The 24,817-nt window shown below is 52.1% G+C and overlaps 2 protein-coding genes across 5 annotated transcripts in view; both read right to left on the bottom strand.

Moving 5' to 3' along the window:
• Window positions 1–92: 92 nt before the first annotated feature.
• Window positions 93–24,817, bottom strand: part of HOXA3 (homeobox A3) — a 34,011-nt gene continuing 9,286 nt past the window's right edge. The window contains exons 1-5 of one of the 4 annotated variants that reach the window (XM_027102330.1): window positions 23,931–24,041; window positions 20,672–20,851; window positions 16,376–16,458; window positions 4,492–5,137; window positions 93–3,086 (exon numbers count right to left, since the gene is read on the bottom strand). In XM_027102330.1, the coding sequence (XP_026958131.1) occupies window positions 2,281–3,086; window positions 4,492–5,017 (1,332 nt within the window). In that variant the 5' untranslated portion in view covers window positions 5,018–5,137; window positions 16,376–16,458; window positions 20,672–20,851; window positions 23,931–24,041 and the 3' untranslated portion in view covers window positions 93–2,280. Of the gene's footprint in view, window positions 3,087–4,491; window positions 5,380–7,965; window positions 8,187–16,375; window positions 16,459–20,671; window positions 20,852–23,930; window positions 24,042–24,817 lie in introns of those variants that run through there. The other 3 variants (XM_027102329.1, XM_027102332.1, XM_027102331.1) reach the window with 3 other exon arrangements.
• Window positions 22,533–24,634, bottom strand: HOXA4 (homeobox A4). The gene is made up of 2 exons (XM_027102338.1): window positions 23,931–24,634; window positions 22,533–23,377 (listed from the first exon to the last, which is right to left on the bottom strand). The coding sequence occupies exons 1-2, from the start codon at window positions 24,559–24,561 to the stop codon at window positions 23,013–23,015; spliced, it is 996 nt and encodes a 331-aa protein (XP_026958139.1). The 5' UTR covers window positions 24,562–24,634; the 3' UTR covers window positions 22,533–23,012.

Below are 24,817 nucleotides of genomic sequence, written 5' to 3'. Positions count from 1 at the left end.
GCACCTCTAGCAGTGAGAGAAACACCCAGATCTCTACAGCTGCCTCGCTTTGCATCTGCCCAGCCTTTTTCTTTTCTTTCTTTTTAAACTTCAGGAGTTTCTCTAAAAGCAGCTCCTTCACGCCCAGTAGGTACCCCCAAAATGGCTCCACTGCCTGTTTTTAAAGCTCATCTTCAGGAGCTTCTCAGGGGAAAGATAGAGGCCATGATGATGTATATTTTGGATTGCAAACAAAATGGCGACATTTCCCATCTCTGCCTCTGAAAGATACAATCCAGGGAGATGGGGGACTTATTTCTCACATCAGATGCTCCTGATCCCCAGACACAGGTGGTTCCTCACTTCCAGCTTTGACGGGGGGCTGCTGATGGGGATGTAGTTCTGAGGTTTGCACTTTCAGATTTCGGTTTCTTCTCCGAGCAATTCTTTAATCTGAAGATGAAAATATTTCCCTTTCCTGTGCCTGCCTTTGCCTCTGCCTCTGCCAGCCAGTCAGTCGGCAGCTCTATCTTAAATCCAGCAGTAGGAATGTAATGTTTAGCTCCTGTAGCATCAAATAAAAGAAGTACTTGTAAAACTGCATTTTTATTAGAAAGATACCAATCTCCTTTCTCTCTCCCCCTCCCCCTGGGGCCATAAAAGGAAAGCAGGGAGGGAAGAAGGAGAGGAAATAAATCCAGAGTATGCCAAATCCTATTTTCCGGGAAGAAGCCAATGCTGGGACTCAAGCAGTCCATGGAAGGACTCGGGGAGGCTCCTTGGAGTTCAGCTCTTCTTTTGCTGGAGACCTGGGTGAGCCTCAGTCTCTTCTGAGCCGCCCCGCACCCAGTGGCGATTTTAGGAGTGATTCTTTCCTCCGGGCGCGATAAGGGACAGCGAAGCATCGGCGGAGAGGCCAGTTGCTCCTAGAAAGTGCTCGGCATCCTCCGCGCGGCCGGCGATTCCCCGGGTTAAGACGTTGGCTGGTCTGCTTTGGCCGGAGGAAGATGGTGGAGCAGAAGACAGCCCTACCTTATCCCCCGGCGGGGCTGCCCGGGCACCTGTGCGCCCCGCGCCGCGCCTCAGCCGGGCTGCCTTTGTTCCTCCCGCACTCAGCACTCCGCAGCCCCAGCGCCCGCGGCCGGCCTCGGTGGCAGCTGGGAACCGGGCAGCCCAGCGGGCAGGCAGCTCAGCGTTTCCAGAACTGCCGCCGCGAGAAGCTCCGGCTGCCTTCCCGAGGATTCGCCGCGCTCCCGGGCGAGCCGCCTGGCCAGGCCTCAAGCCGGAGCTGGAGGGCTGCCGCGGCCTGCTCCGCCAGTTCGCCTCTGCCTGGACTCCACGCAGACCCTTATCTTCGGCCAAAGAATCCCTTCTGAACACGGATATTATTCAGAATAGAAACTTTATTTTATTTTTTTGTTTTGTTTCTCAGAATGTGAGCAGCAAGGAATGTAGAACTCTCAAAACAAACCTAGCGTTTTTCGCGTTTACAGATTTTTTTTTTTTCAGTTTCGCTTGATGTTACAAACCTAAATCACTGTTTTCAGAAGCTGGATCCTCTCTGGTATTATTGCATCGTTACTGTTTTTATAAAGGAATTCTATTTCCCTTTCGAATAAAATTTTTTTCTATGTACGCCAATACACCATTGAACAAAAGGCCCAAGAAACCTTCTGAACAATCAGGGTACAGAATTTCTTTAATATAAATACGAACGGATGGGGATAAATAATATTTAAAACTTATTCAATGCTTGCAAAAAAAATATAAATAAATCTGACTGTTCACCAGCATACACACACGGAAAGACGTACACTTAGTCATCCTTGCACAGGGAGCCCCTGTTTCAAAGCGCCTTTGATTTTTTTCTCGCTCTTTACAAGAAGTGCAATTAAAAAAAAATACTAAAAACTAAAAAAAAAAAAGTAATCGCTTCCCCTCGGGAGCCATAATGTACGAACAAATTCACATCAAAGAACTTGGCTAGAAAATTTGTTCATATACCCTGTTTCTGATCAAAGAGTAGAGAAGGTAAAGGTGCAGGGCCAGCGGCCGAGCGAGGGGCGGGAGGAGATAAATATCGCTACTGATACTGACAGCCATTCCAGCAACCAAGATTGCTACGTCACATAAACTATAAAAACGTGTTACCAAAGAAAACAAAACGGGGGTGGGGGCGGAGGAGAGAGAAAAGGGAGGGGCGGGAAGAACCTTAAACAAACAAAAAAAGCAAACGAAGAAGAAAGGTAGGTAGCGGGGGTGGGGTGGGGACTCTCCTGGCGCGCAGCCCCGAGCCCACCATCACAGATGGGTGAGCTTGGGGGCTTCCTGAATTCTTCCCTGAGAAGGATGGTGGGCGGTAAGGTCCGTGTAGGTGGGGTGCGGCTCCCCTGGCCCGGGCCCATGATGGTGGCCACTGCCCAGCGGCCCAGCGCCCCCGTAGTCCATGGCAGCCGAGGCGGCATGGGGGAGGTGAGTTAGGCCAAAGAGGGGGGGGCCAGAGTTGCTCATGGGCTCCACATAGCTGCCCCCAACGAAGACAGGGCTTCCCTGTAAGTGTGGAGTCCCATAGCTGCCGTTGCCCTGCAGGCCATGCGCGTGCGGATCATAGTTGGGTGTGCCCCCCGCGCCCGCCCCCGTCGCGGTGTAGCGCTTCTGCGGGGGCGGCGGGGGCGCGCAGCTGGGCAGGGGTGCTGGATAGGAGGCGGGGGGCAGCCCGTAGGCGCCCTGGGGGGGCTTGGAGAAAGGCGGGGGCGACTGGGGCTCGTACGGGACGCTGTTAACCAGCGAATGCATAGAGTTAAGGTAACCGCCAGCGCCGGGCGGCACGGGACTGCGACTTGGGGACTGGCCCCCTGATGATGTCAGCATGCCCTTGCCCTTCTGATCCTTCTTGTACTTCATGCGGCGATTCTGGAACCAGATCTTGATCTGGCGCTCGGTGAGGTTCAGCAGGTTGGCCATCTCCACACGGCGCGGCCGGCACAGGTAGCGGTTGAAGTGAAATTCCTTCTCTAGCTCCACCAGCTGAGCGCTCGTGTAGGCCGTGCGCGCCCTCTTGGACGACGCCTGCCCAGGTGGGCTCTTGTCACCTGCGCAGCTCTCCCCTGCGAGATCAGAGGAGAGAGGAAGAGTGGCATCAGGGGCTGCCTGCAGCCCCGCCCAGCCCCTGACCCAGCCAGGCCCCTCCTTCCTCCAGGCCCCAAAGATCCCTCCGTTTGTCAGGGCCCAGAAAGGGGAAGAAGGAACTACGTATTGTCCTCTGTCCTGGTGGGGAAACAGCGCCTGTAGCCCGTCATTGAGTAAAGCTGCAAATCATAGGCCTCTCCAAGGGGGTGTGTGGAAGGAACAGAAAAGCAGAACCCCCTGTTTGCCTTCCTGGTCTGTATTTCCCTTCTGGAGCTATTCACTTTCTGACTCATTTACTGATCCTTCAGCCCTATCAGACTACAAACTCCGTGTGGGCAGGTGTCACCATGTTCATTCCCTTCACAGTAACTGGAATGTGGGGCACTTAATATACACTCAATAAACCTTTCCCTCCATCACTATCTGACTGAAGGATTGGACAGTTGCCTCAACTGGCCACTTATTTGATCTGTCCAGTATAAACGAGTGGAGTGGAAGTTCCAATCTGGAAGGCCTTCTCTGCCAGAAAGAAGAGATCCCATTGAAAAGAGATTCCATTTCTGGTGGGGAGGCCCAGCCCCCTGATGCTGGATGCTATTAATTAGGGTTCTCCATGTCATCAAGCAGCCTGCCCCAGCTTTGGCCACTAATCTTGACCATCCTTTCCTCCCTGGCCCCCCAAATCCTGGCTCTGGATGGTCCCAGATGCTCAGGTTCTGAACAGAGCACTAGCAACTGGAGAAGGCAGCAGCAAAGGAAACGAAGAGGCTGGGAAGCCCAAGACCCAGCGCCTGTCCTCTATTGGAATCTGGTTCCAGGAGGCCCATGTGGTTCCCATTAGCATCCCCTCCCCCAGGAAATCCCTGGCTGCCTTCATTGTACTAAGTCTGAGTAGGGCCTTCCCAGAGATAAGGCAGCCACTCCATCTACTGGAGCAAAAATTAAAAATAGGCTCTGATTATAGGCAGAGCATTGATTCTGACTTGGAGGCCTGCTTTTATTCTGCCACATTTCATTGTGGGGTGGGTGCCAGTGTTTCATTAGAAATGAGGAGCTGTGCTAAAAAGAGACAGTGCTGCTCAAGTTTGCTCTGCCCAAAGGTCCTAACGCCACAGGGAGGGACTCCAAAGTCACTAGGCCCCACTTGCTCATAAGAGAGGTCCGGAAAGACTCCCATCAGGTCTCTCTCTGGGGTTTCCTGCGCAGAGTCCAATCACTTCCCTAGTTGCAAAGCCTCTGGAAACCTTTGAGAGTTGGGGGGAGGAGGAGTGGTGAATTCTGGAAATAATCCAGCGCTCCTAAACCTTGCTGGTTGTGGCTGGAAGTGGCCTGGGGGGCTGGGAGCCAGGTCAGTGGACCCTCTTCCGGAAGGCGGCCCTTTACCTGAGCTGGAGCCGCTGGTTTTCTGCTTTGTGTTTTGCCGAGACTCTTTCATCCAGGGGAAGATTTGTTTGGCCACGGTAGGCGAGTTGAGTAGGGGGCTCTTGGCTGCGCTGGCGGGGGTGGGGTTGCTGCTGCCATTCTGAGGGGGGGAGACTGACGAGGGGGGCGGGGGCGCGGCGGGGGCAGGCGCAGGGGGCTGCGGCGGGGGTTGCGGCTGCGGTGGGGCAGGGGGCGCGGCCTGGGGCGGCGGCGGGGCCAGGGGCGGCTCGCCCAGGCCCGGGGGCTGGCTGGGCGGACCGCTCAGGGTGCGCAGACACGCCTCGCTCAGCTCGTACGCCTTGGGGTGGCCCCCGGCATTTGCGGGCGACTGGAGCGAACAGGCGGGTCTGTGGTACTCGCCGTCAGCGCCCAGTGCTGCGGACGCCGGGTACGGCTGCTGACTGGCATTATAACCGAACCCGTTGGCTGCCTGGTAAGGGTAGCCACCGTAGATCGCCGAGCTGTCGTAGTAGGTCGCTTTTTGCATCGCGTTGTTTCACGATCTTGATCGCAAACTCTGACAGGGGCTTGACACCCGTGAGGGCGCACATTGGCACGCCCCCGCGGTCACGTGACGCTCCGCCGCCAATGGCCGCCCAGCGCAGACCTGGGGGGCGAGAATCGCAGCGCCGTGAGGGCTCCGCGCAAATCCATCTTACTCTCAATAGCTAAGTGACATGAAAGCCATAAAAGAAAAAGTGGTCAGCAATATTTAGCAGCACGATTTGGCCCCAGGCGCAGAGAGCCGCGCTATAAAAAGCCGCTGGAATTTACTGGCAGCTACAAATATTTGCTTAACTTGCATCTGGAGTTGGGGTGTTTTCCGGGGAGAGGGGAGGAGAGTGAGAGGTCCGGAAGCCGGGTCTGGGGAGCTGGAATCCAAAAGAAGAAAGGCCTGATGGGCTAGAAAGGAACAGGCTCTGGATCCCTTCTTTTCCAGGGAAGAAGAAAATTGGGGTGTCCCTTCCTCTCCACAACTTGGATTCCTCCCCTCTGGAGATCATAGGGAAGGGGCAAGGGGGCAAAGGGGAGCTTGGGTCACCAACTTTTTCTCCAATCCTCTCTTTAGGACTGATATGTGCCAAAAGAACCATGACGCAGGGTGACTTCCCGTCCAGGCCCTTCTTGGACCTTCCAGCACCCAAGAGAGGTATGCACAAATTTTTTTCAGGCAATAGCCCTACTGGACCCTTGTCGATTTCAGAAGCTGAGCTTGTTAGACAGTTAATCTACCCTTGTGCAGGGATATGACCCACCTCCTCCAAATGAGACCCTTGTGGTCAAGGAGGGGAGAGAAAACTTTGGATGGAACATTCTGGGTGGGGATGGACCAACAACGACACCCTCTCCAGGAAGTTAAACTCAAATCTTGGACAGTTCTTTACTCCTTCCCTCTCCCTATTTCTCAGGCAGGTCCCAGCAGGCCACTCCCACCTCTTTGCCCCTGTTACAGAAGGTCTCCAGACCCTCCTGCCTTGGACTTTCTGAGGTCCTGTTATTCAGGGCAACTATCAAATTCTACCTGTTAAAACATGATGGATTAGAGAAAAAAAAAACCCATCAGGAACCTGAAAAACCAGCGTCATCTCCATGACCACGGCTTGAACTCTCCTTCCAACTTAACGATAATAGGTTCTGTCTTAGAAACTGCTATGTAATGTGATGTATGGGGGTCATTTGGCTCCGGACGAGGGATGGAAGCACAAGCCATAAAATCCTGCCAGAGTTCCCTGATCTTTGTGTGCTGTTGTTGTTGTTGATATTTGTTACTTGGCCTATTTACCTGCTTCAGAAACACCAAGTAAAGGACAAACCTGGAAATCTAAAAAGCAATCGAAAGCCTTCTCAACCCTTTTTATTTATAAAACATATTGTATAAGTGAAATCTATGTTTTATTTTTGTTTTCACCTTTGCATGGTCAACCTCCGGTTCTCACTCAGCTCAGAAAACTTTCACGTGAGTTCAAATAGTCGCTCCGCACACACAATCAGAATGTTAGTCTCTCTGACCATTTAAGAAAATTACAATGACAAATTCATTGTAATTGAATTTGAAAAGGGCTTACACTTCATGCCTCAACTATGTGTATTCGAGTCCTGAAGTTATTCAAGATTCCAGGAATAGCAGACACTTTGTTAACTAGAAAAAATTAATGTAATAAGCATATAGCAGTGGATGATTATAATTTTGTTTTTAATAATGCACTCCTTTGGATTTCATTATTAAACCAACAATCTGACCAACATCTGGAAAACAGGCACAATTAATTTTCCAGAACCTCAATTAAAAATTACAGCAGCCCTTATCCGGAGTTATTGTATGTGATCTTGAGCCCTGGAGTATTGTTTCTCTTTTGGAAATAGATAGGAAGCTACAGATACCATGATCAAAAAGTAAATAAAGGATAAAATAAAATTTAAAACAGAATAGCAATTTAATGTCTCCGTTTCCTGTTCTTTCACTGAAAATAACTCCAATTACATTTGGCAGTGTTAATGTCTGCCATTATAAATTTTTAAGATACTGGGCTTGTGTAAAATAAAACGTCAGGTTAAGAAAATTACTCCAGACACTTGAACAGCAGATATTAGATAAAACAAAATTAAGTTGATTTTGAACATGCAATATTTCAAGTGACTTGCTAATTCATTATCACAGGCTACACCGGCCTGCGGCTTACGGTCTTTTCGTCAAGTTATGCATTGTCTTATAAAATAATAAAAACTACCGTTGAAACTCTTAAGAGCGAACAACAACCTCCATAAACTTAAAATGTGAATTCACCCACCAAAGTCCTTCCTATTGTTTGAGGCCAACGGATAACCACCTTGGGGCCCACATAATCCACCACCCCACTCCACCCCAGCCCCCAAAGTTTGCAACCTAGTAAAGAAGTTGGAGATTTGCCAGCCAGGAGACTTTGCTTTGCATCCCCTGGCAAGGGCTGGGGATGGGAGGAGATTCCATTGAAAAGATCCGTTTCTGGACAGTAACCCCCAGGTGCAAAAACTGAAAGAGTTGAGGCTAAACTGACTGCAGGAAGCAAGCCCTATTGTCTCTCTGGAAGATCTGCCCAAATTCAACCTCCTTCCTTCAGACACTGCTCCCTTTTTCCACTCCCGCCACTTCCTCGGCCTGCCCTCACCCCGAGTTTAAGCGGGAACAGCGGGTAAGAGCTCCCGCGTTCCCTCGCCCACTGCTTCCCCTCCTCCCCAACCCCGAAAAGTTGAGGCTGGGCTAGCGAGAGGGAAGAGGTGGGGGCGGGGATGGGAGAGCGGCCTGAACTCGAAGTGTAAGGGTATCAGTCACTGCCGGGAAGGAAGCTCCGGCTTGTGAACTCTTCTTGAACCGAGATTTAAGTCTGCAGCCATAAATCACCGAGACGTAAACTCCACCATTCAGCGCCGAGAGCGGCCGGTAGTGGCCCCGCTTACCTTAACTTCTGATGAGCGCCGTGAGCGCAGGCTCTGGCTCCGGCCCCCGGCCCGGCTCGGCTCCGCAGCCCGGCCGGGCCCCCTCGGCGCAGGCTGGGCACCGACCCTCAGCATCAGCCGAGACGGCGGGCGGGAGGGAGACCCCGAGGCCCGGACGCCGCGGTGCAGAGCGTGGCCGCCTAGCTGCTCCGGCACGGCTCGCCCAGGGCGGACTGGGGCGGCTCGGACCCCCCCTCCCACCCACCCCACCCACCCACCCTCCCTCCCCTCCCCCACACCCCCGCCCCCTGCCCTTCCCGAGGGCAGCAGCCGCGGCCCGGAGATAAGCGCTAGCGCGGCGCAGGGCTCTGCCTGGGCTAGTGGCACCGACGTGGGTATGTTTCTTATGAATATTACACGCGGAGCAGCGTCTGGTCGGGGGGTGCGGTGGGGGGCGCTGGGGGCGGGCGGCAGGGGAGGCCGAGGCGGCTAGGGGGGAACGTGGGCCGGCGTGGGGGATGGGGCTGAGGCGAGGGGAGGGATGGGAGCGAGCGGGGGAGCTCGGCGGCGGCGGGAGGAGGGCAGCCTCCCCCCAACCCTCACCGCCCTCCCTCTCCCCGCTCCTAGGCGTCACTGAAGTCCAGGAAAATTATGCTAATGAGGACAAACGGCTCTCACAAAGGGGCTCTCTTTCTTAGGAATCCATTTAGGAAACCACCTTACCCTGTGCCCTGGACGTTTCCAGTTGCGGGGCGAAGGGATGACGGAACCAGGAGAAGAGAGTTCCCCAGACTTTGGGCAGTTTACCTCACCTCACCTGCCACCCTCAATCCAAGAACCTCAAAGCCAATCTCTGGGGAGCTGGGATAGGGCCTCCTTTCTCGGGAGACCGCCCCAAGAGCCAACTGGGGTGTCTTTGGTTATATTTTTTAAGTAGAAACCCTTGAAATCCTGGCGGCTGGGAGGGAAGTAGCCTGGGGGAGATGCAGGTTGTCCAGGCCGTGAAATGGGACACTCTGGGCTCAGGTACACACAAAGGTGCTAGAATCCTGGGTCTCCAGGTCTTCTGTGCCCATTTCACAGTTCAAACACGCAGCTCACTCTCAGGCAAAGACAGATAAAGTTCTGACCCCCCGCAGGAACGTACACCTATATTTTCTTCCCTAATTGGTGGTAGATAGGGACGCTGAGCAGAGGAAAGGCCCGATGTGCCTGGTAACATTGCCAAAACTTTAAGGAGAATGGATGGTCTTTCTTCTCCTTAACGCCTCCCTCAACTCCCCAGATTCAGAAGTGAACTCTGCAAGGATATGTGTGTGGCAAAAAGAGAGAAATGGAGCTTTCGTGCAATTCCAAGGTGTCAGCGGCCGGTCCTTCTCAAAGGAAGGTGTTAAAAATATAAGTAGTATGTTTAAACTGTCAGGGAGCCAAAGTGTCACCTTAGAGCAAAAACAAAGCCAAGGGAAAAGGGAGAAATCAAAAAGCACTCCGGGCCAGGGTGGCCTCATGCATACCAATGGTTTTTGTCATTTATGGCTGGGCAAGATTTATGACTCGGCGCCCCAAAGCTGTAAACAGAGCACAAAACAGCAAACACTTGCTCCTTATGGCATATTGCTCCAGCGCGACTTGAAAGGGGTAGCCAGGCAGCGTAGGAGGCGAGAGCCGGCCGCAAAAATCCGCTGGGCGGCATTTTCTCTTCAAACCGGCCGGGTTGGATGTGGCATTTGAAGAAAGAAGGCGTGGGTCAATAATCAACCCGCACTTTCTCCTCCAAACTGCTGACGCGACTCGCCGCTTTCTCAGCTAAGCCAGCTGCCGGGAAGGCCAGCTCTTCGTGAGAACCTGCCGGGGGAGGGGATGGCCCAGGGCGCCGAGGTGAGGGATGGGGCACTCCGGGCGCATACCTTTCCGCCGGCGCCAGGGCTGTGCCGGCAAAACGCGGGGACTGGACCCGCCGAGCCGCCGGAGCCCTGGGAAAGCCGGGGCGGGAGCTCGGGCCGGGCCTCCACCCGCCCCCGACTAGGTGGCCTCTGGGCTGCGGGCTGCGGCGGGCAGAAGTAGGGCTTGGACCTCAGGACTAGGGTCTGGCGGCCTGGCACGCAGACTGCCCGGGTCCAGGCCTCTCTGCTGACATCCAACAGATTGGCTTTTGGAGCTAGGCAGGCGAGGTGATTAAAAATAATAATGTATAATAGCTGATGGATTTTTGTTTGTTTGATACTGCTTTTTAAAAGAAAAATATCGCCAGTCGATTTCCACCGCCGCCGCGCCCTTTCTAGGTAAATCCCGCAGCCATGCACCCGGCTCTGCCAAAACCGCTGAGGTTTTCTTTGGGGAGAGGACCCCTTGGCTGCCCCAATACCCCTAAGTCCCATGCCCCCGCCCCCCATCCCTCGCTCATGTGGACTAGAAGAAAACATTTTCTCAGCACTAGAAGAATCTCTGGAACAGCGGAGGTGCGCTGGTGCCTTTCTACCCTTCACAGGGGCCTCCTTGTGAACTTATCTGCGAGGGCCTGTGGGTGGCTCCACGGCTGGCTATGCAGCCAGGGAGGAAGGTGAGGAATAACTGTTGGCAAGAAGAGGCATAGAAATCCCAGAGTGGGGAGGAAAATCAATGAGGAAATAAGCTTGCCTGTGAGGTTGAAGTTGGCATTTTGAGGGTAAAAGGGGACTAGCCTTTTTTTTAAAAAGTACAGCTGTTGTTTAGCTATGATGGAGTGGCTTTAGCCCTTTCCGTGGAGGAAAAACCAACCGGTTCTCTATAAACGCCACTACTGCCTTCTCTCTGTGCACACTTTTATACAGAGTCAGCTCAAGAGTCCATCCCTAGATATTTATTCCGCGCGCTGGCACTGAAGCGACAATAAAAAGATGCCTTTAACAAACCTCTTCTATTCCCTCTCTCATTCTTTCTAGCGAAACTATATTATTTATGAGTCTTTAACTGGGTCAAAAATGTACCAGAACTGGGTCATAAATCATATGAAATGCTGACAAGTAATTGAACAGCAATTAAAGCTTACATTTTATTTCCAAGGGGTGTTTTAGAGCACTTGAAATGGCCTCAGTTAAACACGGTTAGCGCCTGGGCCAGTAGCGGAGGAGGGCTGAAGCAGCCCTTCCGTCTGGGGAAGTAAATCCCACTCAAGTAGGGGAAACCTGATTTGATTTTTTTTCCACTGCAGAACGAAATAAGATTTTTTTTTTTAAGTCAGGAGACAAATACGATTCCAGACTCCTTGTAGGCATCTGTTTTCTCTGCTCCAAGAGCTTCAAGAGCAAAGGAAAGCGAAGTTTCCATCACCTTTTTAGGGAGTTTCCATCCTTTCCAGGAGTGCTGGGTCCCTAAAGCCCAGTTAGCTCAGGCTTTCCCAGTAATTTGGAAGCACACTGTTTAACTCTCTGCCCCCATTCTGGCTACAGCACCGTTTCTGGGGCTCTGAAACCGTTGAGACGTCTGCCTCTGCTTTCTGCAGACTCTGCCTTCAGACTTCCCTCCAGCCCAGGGCACACCAGCCAGTCCTCCAGCCCTCCTAGCTGGCTGAGGGCGTACAAGGGGGCGCCCAAGCCTTGTGCATTATGAAGCCCAAACACAGCTCCAGCTCCCTGCTTTCTCTGTCTCCTGAATGTTAGAATAACAGAGCTTCTGGGCATTCAGCACGCTTGCCCCCACCCCAAGCCTCTCCGAGATTTGAGCTGTCCTTCTCCACCCCTACTCAGGCAGAGGGTGCTCAGGGAAACAATGGCTAGTCCTCAGGGTCTAGCTCCTTCAGTCTGGCAAGTGGGAAAGCGCTTCCTGCAACCCAGCACTGAACAAAGTGGCCCGAAGCATCATCAATAAAATGGCAGCGCATCTGGACGCTCATTGATTTCCCTTTCCCAGCTGCTCTGGCTGTCCAGGTCAGCCCTCACCCTCCATCCTGGCCGGCAAACACGGCTAAATGGGGCGCGATCCCCCTTCTCCTTCACTCAGCCCCCACCCCCTCCAGGCAGTCATGTCCAGCGAGCACAGCATGGGCCACCTTGGCCCGAGCCGGCGCTTTGGGACCCTCCCTCTGCCTGGGGCTCAGCTTCTGGGACTCAAGCCCCGATGCAGTGGACAAAGCCACTGGAGCGTCGGAGGCCACCAGGCCCACCTAGTAGCCCCCGAGTGCCCCTTCCTTTACAGCCCCCCCCAATACTTTCCAAGGAATTAAATTCAGTCTGAGGCGCTACTGGGGATCTTTCAAATGCTTTCGGTTCTAAGGGAGAAACAAAGGAAGAGAAGGGCTGAGGGTCCTGTCCTTGAACCAGGGTCTCCTCACCTGACCTTTGTCTCTCACAGCCATAACTCACTCTACATATGAACAATCAACGGAAATACCTTAAAATAAATTCCATCCTCCCGGTGTGGCCTGGAGTCCCATCGCTAGCTCGCCCAGAACTGCTCCATGAGCGCTGAAAACTGCAACCCGCTAGGAAAGCGCTTTCCGGAGAAGGGGCAGGAGAAGGAGGAGGTGGGTGCGAGGGGGTGGGGGGAAAAGCTCTCGCTCTGTAGAGAATCTGGAAAACGTAATCACAGGCAAAGCCCGCCCGGGTCTCCGCTCCAAATGCCACAATAATGTGCTGTATTATGTGCTCACGTGGTCATACGTCAACTTAAATCCTTCTATTTGAAACAGGGAATCACTGAAGGAACTAGGTTTCCAAGCAGAACACTTAGCTTTCGGGGAGGTGAAGCGGGGGACCTTGACCAGCAATGGGGAAGGGAAGCACTGTCTAGGGCAGTAGGACGCTGGGGGCATCTCCTCCCACCCCAACACGTGCCACACAAGGCCACTTATCTCCACTTATATTTCTTTACACATGATCCAGACACAAGGGAACAGCAATTCTATCTCCATTCTTACAGTCCACGGAACTTTCCTTACAGTCTTCCACTCACACATAAACTGAACCCAGAACACCCAAGCACTCTAGTCTCCCCTGGCCCACTGGCCAGTATGTCAAAAGGCAAGGCGCTAGCCCTGTTTCCAGAAGGAAGCCCAATAAGGACTGGCCTAGTCAGTGGACTCCCTAATGGCCTGCCATTGTATGGAGTTTGCTAACACCCACACCATACACCACAGCCACTGGAGAAACCCAAAAGGCCCATAATTACCTGACAAAAGGCTGAAGCACCTCCTCCAAGTCCAGTTGGTTTTTTTCGACGGGAACCCCCTAGAAGAGAGATGCTTGGCTCTAGAGTGGTGGGTCAGGGTTTGCTAAATCTGAAGGGACCAAGCGCCCTGGCCAAATCTGTACTTACACATTTCCTTAGTGCATAGCTCAGTGATACATGAAATTATAAGCTTCTGATGATGAAAAATGTAAGGGGAAATGATCTAATTGTCTCTGCAAGAGAGGAAAAAAAAAAGAACCAACCTTTGCTGGCATCCCTTGACAATCTAGGACCCTCTCTGCAGACAAGTCTGCCCACCCTCCCCCAAGACAACTCTGTGTCCACCATCAGAAGCTGAACTGGACCAACTCAGCTCAGGAAGAACCTGGCATTACCCCTCCCCATCCCACTCCAACTCCTACCTTCTGCTTGGTGACACCATCCACTGCCTTTAACACTTCACCCTCTCAGGAGCCATCTAAAAAGTTCCTCTTTTCAGGCCTTAGTTTCTGAACTAGGGGAGTGCTCTGAGGGGGTAAGATCCTCATGCCATATTCTTTTGTTCCTCGAGAGTAGGTCTTCAGCTGGCTAGGCCTCTCTAAGTGTGAGGACTCACTTGTAGCAGCTGCCGGAAGCTGTGCATGATTCCTTCCCTCCTCTCCTCCCCCACAGAGGAGCAGAAGAGGCCTGGTGAGAATGTAAGGCCCTCAGCAAAGGGGCCTGGTCATGGGGATGTCCAAATCACAAGGGCAATAAAAGAGGAGGAGACCGAATCCCTTGGAAGTAAGCCCTGGCCTAAGCTAGAGGTAGTGTTCCAATAAGGTTCTGTCTGTGGGATAGCTGGGAGAGAACCTCTTTGTGAACTTTCCCAGCTCTGAACGAAGCCACAAGCTAGAAAGTGAGAACCCAAAGTGAAAACCTGCTTCTCTCACGTTTTGGGGGTAGAGGACAGGACCAAAGGCTGGTTTCAAAAAGCACTCTCCAGTTCCCCGAGGACTCAGACAACTAATACACTGTCCTCTGCTCCCCTTACCCCTCCACCCACACAATTTCACCCTGAGCTCTCCAGATAGCCTGGCAAACCCCTTGCCTGCTCCCAACCAAAGTTTCTGCACAGGCTTCGACTCAAAGATGAGAAGGGGCCCCCTTCAGAACTCTCAGAGCAATCTGGAGCAAACCAAAACTCCCGAGGCCATAAATCAATGGGAGAAGTCTTTGGTACTGCTTCAGAGAAATGCCTTAACGCCAGCAAGGCCCAGCAGCATCTCAGCTCCAGCCAGGAGCCTCTATACCGCTATTAACAGCCCAGTTAATGCTCCAACTGCTGTTTAACAATTAACATTAACGACTTGGGGTGGGATGGGGTGATTGGGTGGGATGTGAAGGGAAAAATCTGAGCAAGTCAAAGGAAATTTAACTTCTGAGGTGAAAACAGCTTGGCTATGAGACCTTGGTCTGGGCAAGCCCCCGGGGAACCAGCAGCTGAGAGTCCTCCTTCACCACTCTGAAACCCACTTTCCTGGAGCAAGGCTGTGGGTCTTTTATGGTTCAGTTCCAGAGAACAAGAATAGAGATGCTCAAGTATCTAAGCCCAGGTTGGGAAACCCAGCTGCCAATCCGCCCTCTCCTGACTCCCCCACCCAACCTGGCCAGGGCTGGGGACACATACCCTGGATCCGTGCACCAGAGCCAAAATAGCCGTGAAGTTGTCTTGGAAGGAGCAGGTGATCAAGGATACAGAGCTTGAGTCAATATTTGCAAGGCTGTTGGCAGATTAGCTATATCTGTATTCAAACACTGCAATCTGATTTCTCTGTCAAAAATACACTTAACATTTTTCTCCCTTTACTTAACTCTAGTGGTTTTTCTACTCAGCGTCAGGTAGGGCCTTCTTTGCTCATGGTATGTGTGTGTGTGTGTGTGTGTGTATTGTGTGTGTCTGTGTGTGTGAGAGAGAGTGAGAGAGAGTAGATTATAGATCATTATTTAACATGAGATATTTCCTGTGGGTGCAACTACAGTACAAATGAGCTCCAAGTTCTCTGGACACATATGGATGTGTATATCATTTTATACACATGGCCGCAGACCTCTGCAACTGTTTACACATGCAGTGGTTCTGTTGTATGCAGAGATGCAAATCATAAGTACACACTGAGTTGCAAATTCCTGAAATGCTCCATCTATACTTGGTATAAACAGACATACAGTAGCTAAGAACATAACCAGCTTTACAATTACTCTGTTTACTTCCTATCTGATAAAGTAATAATTGTATCTGGAATACCATATCAGTCTTAGAGCAACACTGAATAGCATGTTTTGATTAATTTAACAACCTGGTATCTATTGTAGGAGCGGATTTCGGGGAAGGCTGAGGCCTAGGGAATAGAAGATAAAAATCTCAGAAAACTTTTTAAAATAAGTAATTCCTGAAAGCACAAAGCAAATCCATTCTTTCAACCCAAGCTTTTGAAAGCAATTCCAGCAGCCCCTCCCCCAAATGGCAGCAAATTTGTGGATCTTTTACAAGGTAATAAACCACAGTAATTACCTCCCTGCACCCCAAACTAAGAGAACAAATTAAGCCAGAACTTGAAAAGAATTTTAAAGAGTTTTCCCTTGTTCCAAATAGGAAAAGAAAACGCCGAGACATACAAAACTCGTGCTTTTCGTATAGGAGGATCAGCGGATCAGTCCGGCTAAAGAAACCCAGAAGCCCAGCTGCCTGCGATGGTCTACACATTTGAAATACAGCAACTTCCTTCGTGCCGAGAAAAGGCAAAACGATAGGAGAAACTGCAAGGCGGCGACACAAGTTTCCTCCACGCAGAGCTGGGACTGGCCACAACTGCCGAGCTCACAGTCTCCGCAGGCGCCGCAAACAGTCCACAAGGAGAGCAGCCCACGCAGCGGCCGCCGCGCCAGTGGCCTCTACTTGCTTTTGCCCTGCTGTTCCGTGTAGCGGTTTGGTCTGTCTGGGGCATGCCGGAGGGGACAAACACACCCTTCTGAGCCCCCTGCCCCACACACAGACACACATCTTTGGTCTATGCAACCGCCCCTCCGTACGAGGCCAGCTTTGGGGCAGAGCTTTGTCCGCTGAAGCCCCGCATTGGCTGGGCGTGCAGCTGAGGGGAACCAGCCCCAAAACTCCTCTGAAGTTAAATATTGACCAGCACCTCTTTCAAAGGGCATGGGTTTGCAGCTGCCACGGAAAGTAAACTCCTGCCCAAAGGCCCGGTGCGAAACCCGGGGCAGTGAAGAGTTTTGACGCAGCGCTTACCTCGAAAGATGTCGAAGACTGAACTCGAGAGTGTCTCCAGCTCCGGGCGCTCAGGGAACCGCCGTTTCCGGTGTCTGGGCGCTCTGCGAACAAACAAACAGCAGAGGGTGAACAGCGGCTGCGGAGGAAGGGAGTTGGAAGGCCGGAGGCCGAGACGAAGGCAGCGCGGGCACCCGGGTGGCCCCCGGGGTGACGCGGACACGGAGGAGTCGCCAGGGCACTCGTCCATGCGGCTCACTCATTGCTTGAAAGGTTCCGGTCTACAAATAGCCTGAAGATCATGATTTATTTTTGTAAAATAAATACATACTCCATCTCCGCACCCACACTTTTTTTTTTCTTTTTATGCGGGGGGGGAGGGGAAGCGGGAAGAAAATGGACCAGACGGAGGAAGACAAGAAGGTGGAAGAGGCTTTCTGTTGGTGTCCGCTCTGCTGCGAGAGCTCCTCTCGCACCTCAACTTGGGGATGTGAATGCACGCTTTATTTTCTTTTGCTAACAAAGGGAAGCCTTGTCTGGGAGCATTCAATCACGGACTCTCCTGAAACCTCACTAATAGTGTTCATTTCTGTTTGGCGCGAAATCAGATTCCAGCTCAGCCCATGGGCTGGGGCAGTCTTGTGAGGTTTTGTCTTCTGGTTCATTAAAGCCCTGGGGCATCCTTTCTCGGTCCCAGTGGGCTGGCGGGACCACCACAGTGCCCAGTCCCTCAGAGTAGGCCAGTTATGGTTTCTGGAAGTGGGGGAAACGGGGAAGGATGCGGGCATCAGACAATAACCGATCTGGGGGCCCTACCCAGGCTCCCTATGCACAGCAGCCACGAGCCGCTCCAGGCCCTAATTCCGCTGCTGCCTCATTCCTTAAGATATCTGCAACCCTCTCTTGCTCTCTAACTACCAAATGGTCAGCCAACTTTCAGGGGATGGGGGAAGACTCTGAGGAGGGACAAAGAATCCTCCTGTGCGTTGGGTTCAGGCTTGGAGAAGTTCTTTGCTGGGCTGGGACTCTGAGGGCCGGTTGCTTCCACAGCTCTGTCCCTGCCCCACTATCCCTTCACCCAGGCCTGGGTGGCCTCCCCACACTCCAGCCTGCCTAAATTAGCCCCAGTGGCTGTCCCGCGTCCATGCAATCCTGCTGATAGTGCCAAGAGAGGCTACCAAATAGCCGGTAAGTACCCTGACCCTCAGGCTTCAGGGCCCTCTAGCACACTGAACAAGTGGCCGCACACCAGCAGGTAGCTGCCCTCTGCCACCACCTCGACCTGCAGGCCCCATTGTCCGTCAAGCACTTGGGACTCAGAATCCATGCTGGGCCCTTTCTCTTGTTCAAACTTGCCCTCTATGTCCCCAAAGGGAGCGCCCCCTGGCCTTGGGGATCCTGGCCTGACCCTGAGCAAGGTGGGGCTTAGCTACCCTGCACATTACCACTCAGCTTAGCCCCAGAAGGATCTGCTGCACCACCATCCACCACAACACACATCCCCACCCCCTCACGCTTAGGAGTATTGTCATTATTATGGTGATCATTGTTGTTGCTATTTCCTTATCCCCAAGTCAAATATTCATGGCTGCTGTTCCACCATAAATCGTTCAGACTAATGAGTCACAAAGAGATGCTGCCCAGGTCTCTCCCTCTGCAATGGCCGCCACCACCGCGGCCTCTCTCTCCGCGTTTTTGGCGCTCGCCCGGCGCGGGTGATTTATGAACACCGGGAAAATTGGACAAAGCCGCGCGTCCGTTCTGTGGTATCTCTGCAGCCTTCCCCAGTGCGAATCAGAACATAACCAACTGTCTGCTCATCCGTCCCACTTCATCACCAAAGCCAAGATGTGACCGCAGAAATCCCGAGCCCGAACTCACGTTTGCCCGGGCGCGGCGCGCTCCACAGACTCGCAGAACCCCTGCAGGAAAAGCCCCAAGACCCAGCGTGGGCCCGCCAGCTCCGGTCCTGGCCGCTGATGGCCTCTTTCCACCACTCCTGAAGGAGTTAAAAAGCCTTTGGATACAAATCTGAGTATGTGTGCTTTTAAAAATCAAATAGGAAGTTGGGGGACTCACTTCTGAGAGATTCATTCCTAGTGAAGCCCTGACGACTCCGATCCATTCCTGACGATCCACATTAATTATTTAATGAGTCACGTGACCACAAAGATTACAATTTCAATATCTCCCTCGAACAGGCGCTACACCTTTATCTGCTGCAACCAGGATCCTTGTTTAACTTTTTTAGCTCCCAGGCCTCCGAAACGCAGATGCCCGCTCCCAGGCAAGCCACCGCCATGTAAATCCCAGGGCCAGCCATAGTAGAATTAGTCATTCCAGGACTAGGAGAATTGTGGACAGTCAGGTGCCCTGATGTCGGTCCCCTCCTGAGCCCAGAGGTCAGCCCACCTGTCTCAGCGCACTGGCTAAAGCAGTTTGGTTACATGATTTCCCCAGCTGCTTTGGTGGCTCATCAGGCAAGAAACCACCCTTCTTCCCTGGCCTCTGGACACCTGTGGCCCTCTGTTTCAAGTGTAAGCTCAGATGCATATGTCCATTCCAGGCTGCTGCAGAGAAAAGATGTCTGTACACTTACCCCTACCCAAGGTGAGACCAAAGACTCTGTTCAAACTACACATTCATTAACATAAAGAACGTGAAGGGGAAGCGTTCAGCTGCCTCAGTTTCCTCATTGGTAAACTGAGAAGACTGAACCAAAACGGCCTCCAGATCTCTTTTGCCCTGGACATCCTTTCAATCAGGGGATCTCTTTTAGCCCCAGGAATCAATCCCAGAGAGGGTGGGACTGGCCTGAAAGCAGGGGTGGGGGAGAGGGGCCCCCATAAGTTTGGGGCCTTGAGAAGAAGAGATGCCAGAGTTCCAGGACTGAAGTTTCAGACTAGAATGTTTCACAACAGCGCCAGCAGCCTCCCTGATGCTATCAAGGAGTTAGAACACACTCTCTTCCTCCTCCTTCCCAGCCCCTACTCTTTGAGAGAGGAAGCAGTTATTCTTGGGCCAGTGTATAATATAGACAAGGGGCAACAGGAGCAGCTGCTGGGGAAGGTGAGCCTGTGTTCTTCAATACCAGCCCGCAGCTAGGGATGCAGAGACCAAGAGAGTACAAAGAACAGCCTATTGCCTGCACAGAACCAACGCATTCACACAGGAAGTCCCAGGTTTCTGTTTGCTACAGTGATTCTTCGGGGTTTTTCTTTCTTTCCATTCCAAAGAGCCGTGGATATGTTTCTATGTTGAAAGGGCTGTAGAAAAGGCAGTGGTGAGAAAAGCAGCACAGATTGGAAGCTCAGGGAAGCAGGGGGACAGAGGAGAGATGGTGATACTCATCCCATGGGGAGGAGGCTGAGAAGTGGGGGGAATGTGGGCACCCTGGGACAGGTGAATACAAAGTCAAAGATGCTGTGTGGAGGGCCCACTCTCCATATATCTAGGTAATCTTCCCAGGAGGTCCATCCTGGGTATTAAGTACTCTACTATGCCTGTCACAGTTGAATTCCTGCTGTAATAAAACACCGGGTATATCGTAGATTTCAGCAAAACTAGGAAAGAGAGCCTGAAAAGTGCCATCTCTCTTCACGGGGGAGAGTGTTAAGTACTTAATTCAAACTGTGACCATTAAAGTGTCTCCTATCCGATTAGGTTGATTTCAGATGTTGACAAAACTTTTATCTCCGGAGTCATGCACAGTGTGGCTCTGTGACTAAAGCAGATGAGTGTGTGTTAGAGGGAAGGAGGGGAAAAGAGAGAAAGAAGAGGGGAGCATGTGTAAGGGTCATTTTTGTAGGAGGCTTACAGAGCTTACGCAAAATACTGTCTTTAAAGGCCAAGGGTTTGAGGGGCCGGTAGGGTCCGCTTTAAAAAAAAAATTAATGAGATAGAAAATTTGTCCTCTGGGTGAACTCTTATGGTTGCCCTAGCAAGGGGCAGACAATGAACGATTTTGAAGCACAAAGTGGGATTTTCTAAGCTGTTATAACAAACTCCCTTAAAGACCAAATCTGAAGCAGGCAAAACACTTGAAGAAATGACATAATCATTTGGATCATCGTGGGTAACTTTGGCTTTGTAAAACTTACCAACACCTTAATAATCAAGACAGCTTGGGCAAAAACTACCATTTTGTTCTGGGATATTAGAAAGACAATCTCGATCCTCTCTCTTTTTTTCCTGGATAGATTTAGAGTAAGTGAAAGAAAGTTACCCCTTCCACCCCTATACAAGTGCCCCCAGTATGAAGCTAATGAATGCCCCCGTACCCCTCCTTCCTCACCAAGGAGAAATGTAAGAATTTACCTTAAATGATGATAATCTGCCATTCGAGGTTTTGCAGCTCGACACTCAATTTCCACCAAGAGTCTAGGCATTTTTTGAGCAGACAGCCAAGATGCTGAGTCTTTGCCCGAGACCACATTATTTTCAAGAAGATCCCTCGCTTCTCCACAGACTTTTCCCAGAGAATGCCTTTCAGAATTGCTGTTGAATTACAAAGAAGTATTTATTGTATGAGGTGATTAATGATTCCTGGGGAAATTGCTATTTTCAGCGTGATTTAATTGCGTTTTACAAGTGAGTGTAGTACGGGGAGGGTTAATAAGTTTTAGCAGCAGTTGCAGGGCCTCCAGAAACCCCCGGCACCCGTTGGCACCTTATAAAATACACTTTATGCCAGGTTTGGCCTGACCTGGGAAGAAGTGTATTTGTTTGCCCCTGAATTTTCTTGGGGAGAGGAGGTGGCCCCTCAGAGACTGGTGTCCACTTTCCTCCCAGATCTGGTTTGCTCCCAGGTAGAGAACAATCACCCTTGCCTGTTATCACACACAGAGCAGCCGAGGCGAAAGGGGTAACAGCACTAACTACTGGCTAAGGATGGTTAGCCTCTGATGGGAAAATGTGTTTAAAAATCCTCTGATACTGCAGAGGTAGGTGAGTTCTCCCCTCCCATCTCTGCTAAAATTGTTACATGAACTAAAAACTACACGCATTCAAAGCCAGGTTACAGTTCTAATATTTGGGGGCTAGTGGCTGTTGGTTTTCTGAATCTTGTTGCAGAGTACTCCCTTCAGTGACAACCAAGTCTAAATCCTCTTTTACTAATTTGTAAATCAGTAAACAAATACTAGGGCTATGAAGATTGAGAATGGGGTTTGAGTTCAACCTTCTGCGTCTAGATCTCTAGGTTGCGCAGAAAGATCCAGGAGCATTTGAGGAAGGCGACCCTAGTTCAGAGATTGGCTTTCTTCCAGCACTTAATACTCCCAGGTCTACCTTGCTTAAGGTGTCATTATGCTTTTTCTTTCCTCAGAAGAAACTCTGGAGGGTGTACTGGGAAAATTCAGTTTATTTTGAAAGCTCCTGCTTCAAGAAAGAAAAAAGAAAAGAAAAAGAAAGAAACAAACAAAAATCCCAAGTTGTAGTTAGTGAAGAAGAGAACCTTATAAACAGCCGAGAAACAAAAAGCAATCTCAACTCTTCGCACAAACTAGTTTTTATCTCCAGGGAAACAGAAAGATTAAGCGTGAAGGTGCAATAAATACCAAAGAGACCACTTCTTTCCAAGTGTGCTCAGAGTTCAGCATGTAGAACAGCTGCAGAAAGTCCTGGGCCCACAGCACTGCGCAGTTTCACCTTTCATTGCAGAGAAGGACACGTTTCTATGCCTTACAGAGACTTGAAGCCTGAAAGCCTGGCCAAGTTTGGGAAGAGGAGCCCTCTCAGAGCTCAAGAGCCTTCCTGCTCTTTGGAACTTTTCCCACAGTGGGTCAAACTTGACAAGAGTTCAGCTCAAGTTGAACAAATTATGTGAGCAGTTAGTCCAAGTGAATGCAACTCAAGCCATCTACAGGAATTTTACATGCAAGGTCAACCATTTCAATTGAGATAATTTTTTTTAATTAAAAGTAGGAAACACACAAATATGTCTCAGAACTTTGTTTTTTAAATGGAGTTTATTCTTAGCACATGTCTTTCTATAGAGCCACACCACAATTTGTAGAGTTGCACATGGGTCTAAATGCACTCTCCCTCCCCCAAGATAGTGCCTCAGAATAAGACAACAATATCTCCACAACAATATTTTAAATAAATGAAAGGAAAGGAAACTAACGTGTCACATCTACCATCAAGGTCTGTACATTTTGAGAAATAAATAATCTTGTGAGGTCCACAATGTCTACTCATTTATTCAGTTCGGTACAAGCTTGTATGAGCTGTCTTAATGAGGGAAGGGGAAATAAGAAAGATAGGAAAAGGGTCTGATTTCTCTGCTTGCAACAAATATACATGTACACGTCCCCAGTCAGCATGGGTTGTGCGACTGACTTTAGCCATCTCAAAAGTATTTGATGCCAAGTGGTTCTTCTCAGGTACCCAAACCTGGCAGCCTTGTTCAGGCCAGCAGGTTGTCCCACTAGTCAGCATCTTGGCCATTGTCCTCTCTTGGGCGGCAACCAGCTCACACTCTTACCCAGAAAATGTCTTCTTTTTATTATCCTTTTCACGTTTTATTATCCTTTTCACCAAGCTGAGTTTTGTTTTGGGGTCTGTTGTAGTCCAGATGGGGAGGGGTGGATGGGAAAGGGGCAGAAGAGGAAAGAAAAGCATGTGAGGGCAAGAACTGGTCTAGAGCTCTGGAAGATTATATGGAGGAGGGAATGGGTGTGGAGGCGCCCTGGTGGGGGTGAGGATGGGGGTGCGGGTGTGGGCTCTGAGTTTGTGGTTTCCCCGGTGGGCCTGCTGAGGCTGAGGCCGAGGCCGAGGCCGAGTTGGAGGATCGCATCTTAGTGTTGGGCAGTTTGTGATCTTTCTTCCACTTCATCCTTCGGTTCTGAAACCAGATCTTGACCTGGCGCTCGGACAAGCAGAGCGTGTGGGCAATTTCGATGCGGCGACGCCGGGTCAGGTAGCGGTTAAAGTGGAACTCCTTCTCCAGCTCCAAGACCTGCTGCCGGGTGTAGGCGGTTCGGGAGCGCTTGGGCTCCCCTCCGTTATAACTGGGGTTGACTGAAAGCCCATAACCCCGAAGGAGAAAGCCAAGGAGGAGGGAGTGTAAGAGAGGGAAAAGAGGAGGAAAGAGAAGGTGGGGTGGGGGAAGAGCAATTGGACATCATCATTATATAATAACCTGACACCAAGTTCACAGCAAGATACATAAAACGGCAAAGAAAATGTTTCACAGGCTATTGACAAGGGAAACACCCGAGAGCCATAAAGAATAGTGCTGGGCATTGGGGCTGAAGAAAAGCTTCAAAGACACATGGCCTGAAGCCTCTGCCAGGGCAATTAAATTTATGGGGGCTATAATTACTGCCCTAACAGTTTGGCGTCTCGTAAATCTCCCGATAAAGGGACCCCGGGTACAAAAGGATTCTCACGTTGGGATCAGGCGGCTGGCTGGCGCGCACACACCCACATCGCACTGTAGCTAGAGCCAGCTGGGGACTCCCCTCCCGAGGCCCCCAACCCCTCGGCCTCTCCCCACGACCCCCGCCCCGACCCTGGAACCTGGGCTCGGTCCCAGCCCACCCTCCCGCGCCTCCCCAGCGGCGCCACGTACCGGCGCTGACATGGATCTTCTTCATCCAGGGGTACACCACGGGCTCCTTGCCCTTCAGGCCCAGCGGGCTCTTGTCGCCCAGGAGCAGCGGGCACGCGGGGGCGCTGCCCCCTGCCGGGACGCCCGGGGTGGCGGGAGCCGCCTCGCAGCGCCGCGGGGGCGCGGAGGCAGCCGCACGATGCTGCGGGGGAGACGGCGGCGGGGGCTGCCGCCCGGGCGGCATGACATGGCTCGCGTGCAAGCCGTGCGCGGGACCCTTGGCGTGCGCCGGGGGCTGCTCGGGCTGCGGCGGCCGCCCGGGGCTGGCGCTGCCGCGGTAGTCATAGGGGTAGGCGGTGTCGGCGGCACCGTGCGCGGGGTAGAGCGCAGCTGCGGGATAGGAAGCCTCGCGGGCGGCCCGCTGCGCGTAGTAGGAGGCTGCGGACTCTCGGCTGCCGCCCGCGTGGGGGAGCTGGGGCTGCTGCTGCTGCGGCAGGTGCTGGGCCGCGGGCACTGGGGGCTGCTGGTAGCCCGGGCCCCCGCCAGGGCCGCCGTCTCTGCCGCCCGGGCCGCTGTGCTGCGCGTACTCCTCGAAGGGAGGGAACTTGGGCTCGATGTAGTTGGAGTTTATCAAAAACGAGCTCATGGTCATTAATTTGTGAAGTGCAAAAATACTAATTTTTCTCGCGTTGTCGTTTTTCTGGGCTCGCCGAGGCCCCTCCCCCTCCTGCCTCGCTTCCCATCCCCCCTTTCCCCCGCTCCCTTCCCCTCCCCCGCTGTCAAGATCCCACCCCTCCCCCTCCCCCCTCCCTCCGCCGCCGACGCCACCAAAGTTCGCGCCGCTCCTCCCTCGCGGCTCGCCCGCGCGCGCGCGCGCGCGCGCGCGTCCCCGGTCTCGGCCCCGGTCT

Source organism: Aethalodelphis obliquidens, unplaced genomic scaffold, assembly GCF_003676395.1.
Source record: "Aethalodelphis obliquidens isolate GAN/ISIS:26980383/991018 unplaced genomic scaffold, ASM367639v1 scaffold5, whole genome shotgun sequence".
Lineage (NCBI taxonomy): Eukaryota > Metazoa > Chordata > Mammalia > Artiodactyla > Delphinidae > Aethalodelphis > Aethalodelphis obliquidens.
The sequence above is the reverse complement of the archived record's forward strand: the minus strand, read 5'-3'. Positions and strand labels throughout refer to the sequence as shown.

Coding starts and splice junctions, on each gene's coding strand:
- HOXA4 (XM_027102338.1), bottom strand. CDS start 24,561: ATGACCATGAGCTCGTTTTTGATAAACTCCAACTACATCGAGCCCAAG. Junction 23,378..23,930: donor GAAGATCCATGTCAGCGCCG/GTACGTGGCGCC, acceptor ATGGGCTTTCAG/TCAACCCCAGTTATAACGGA.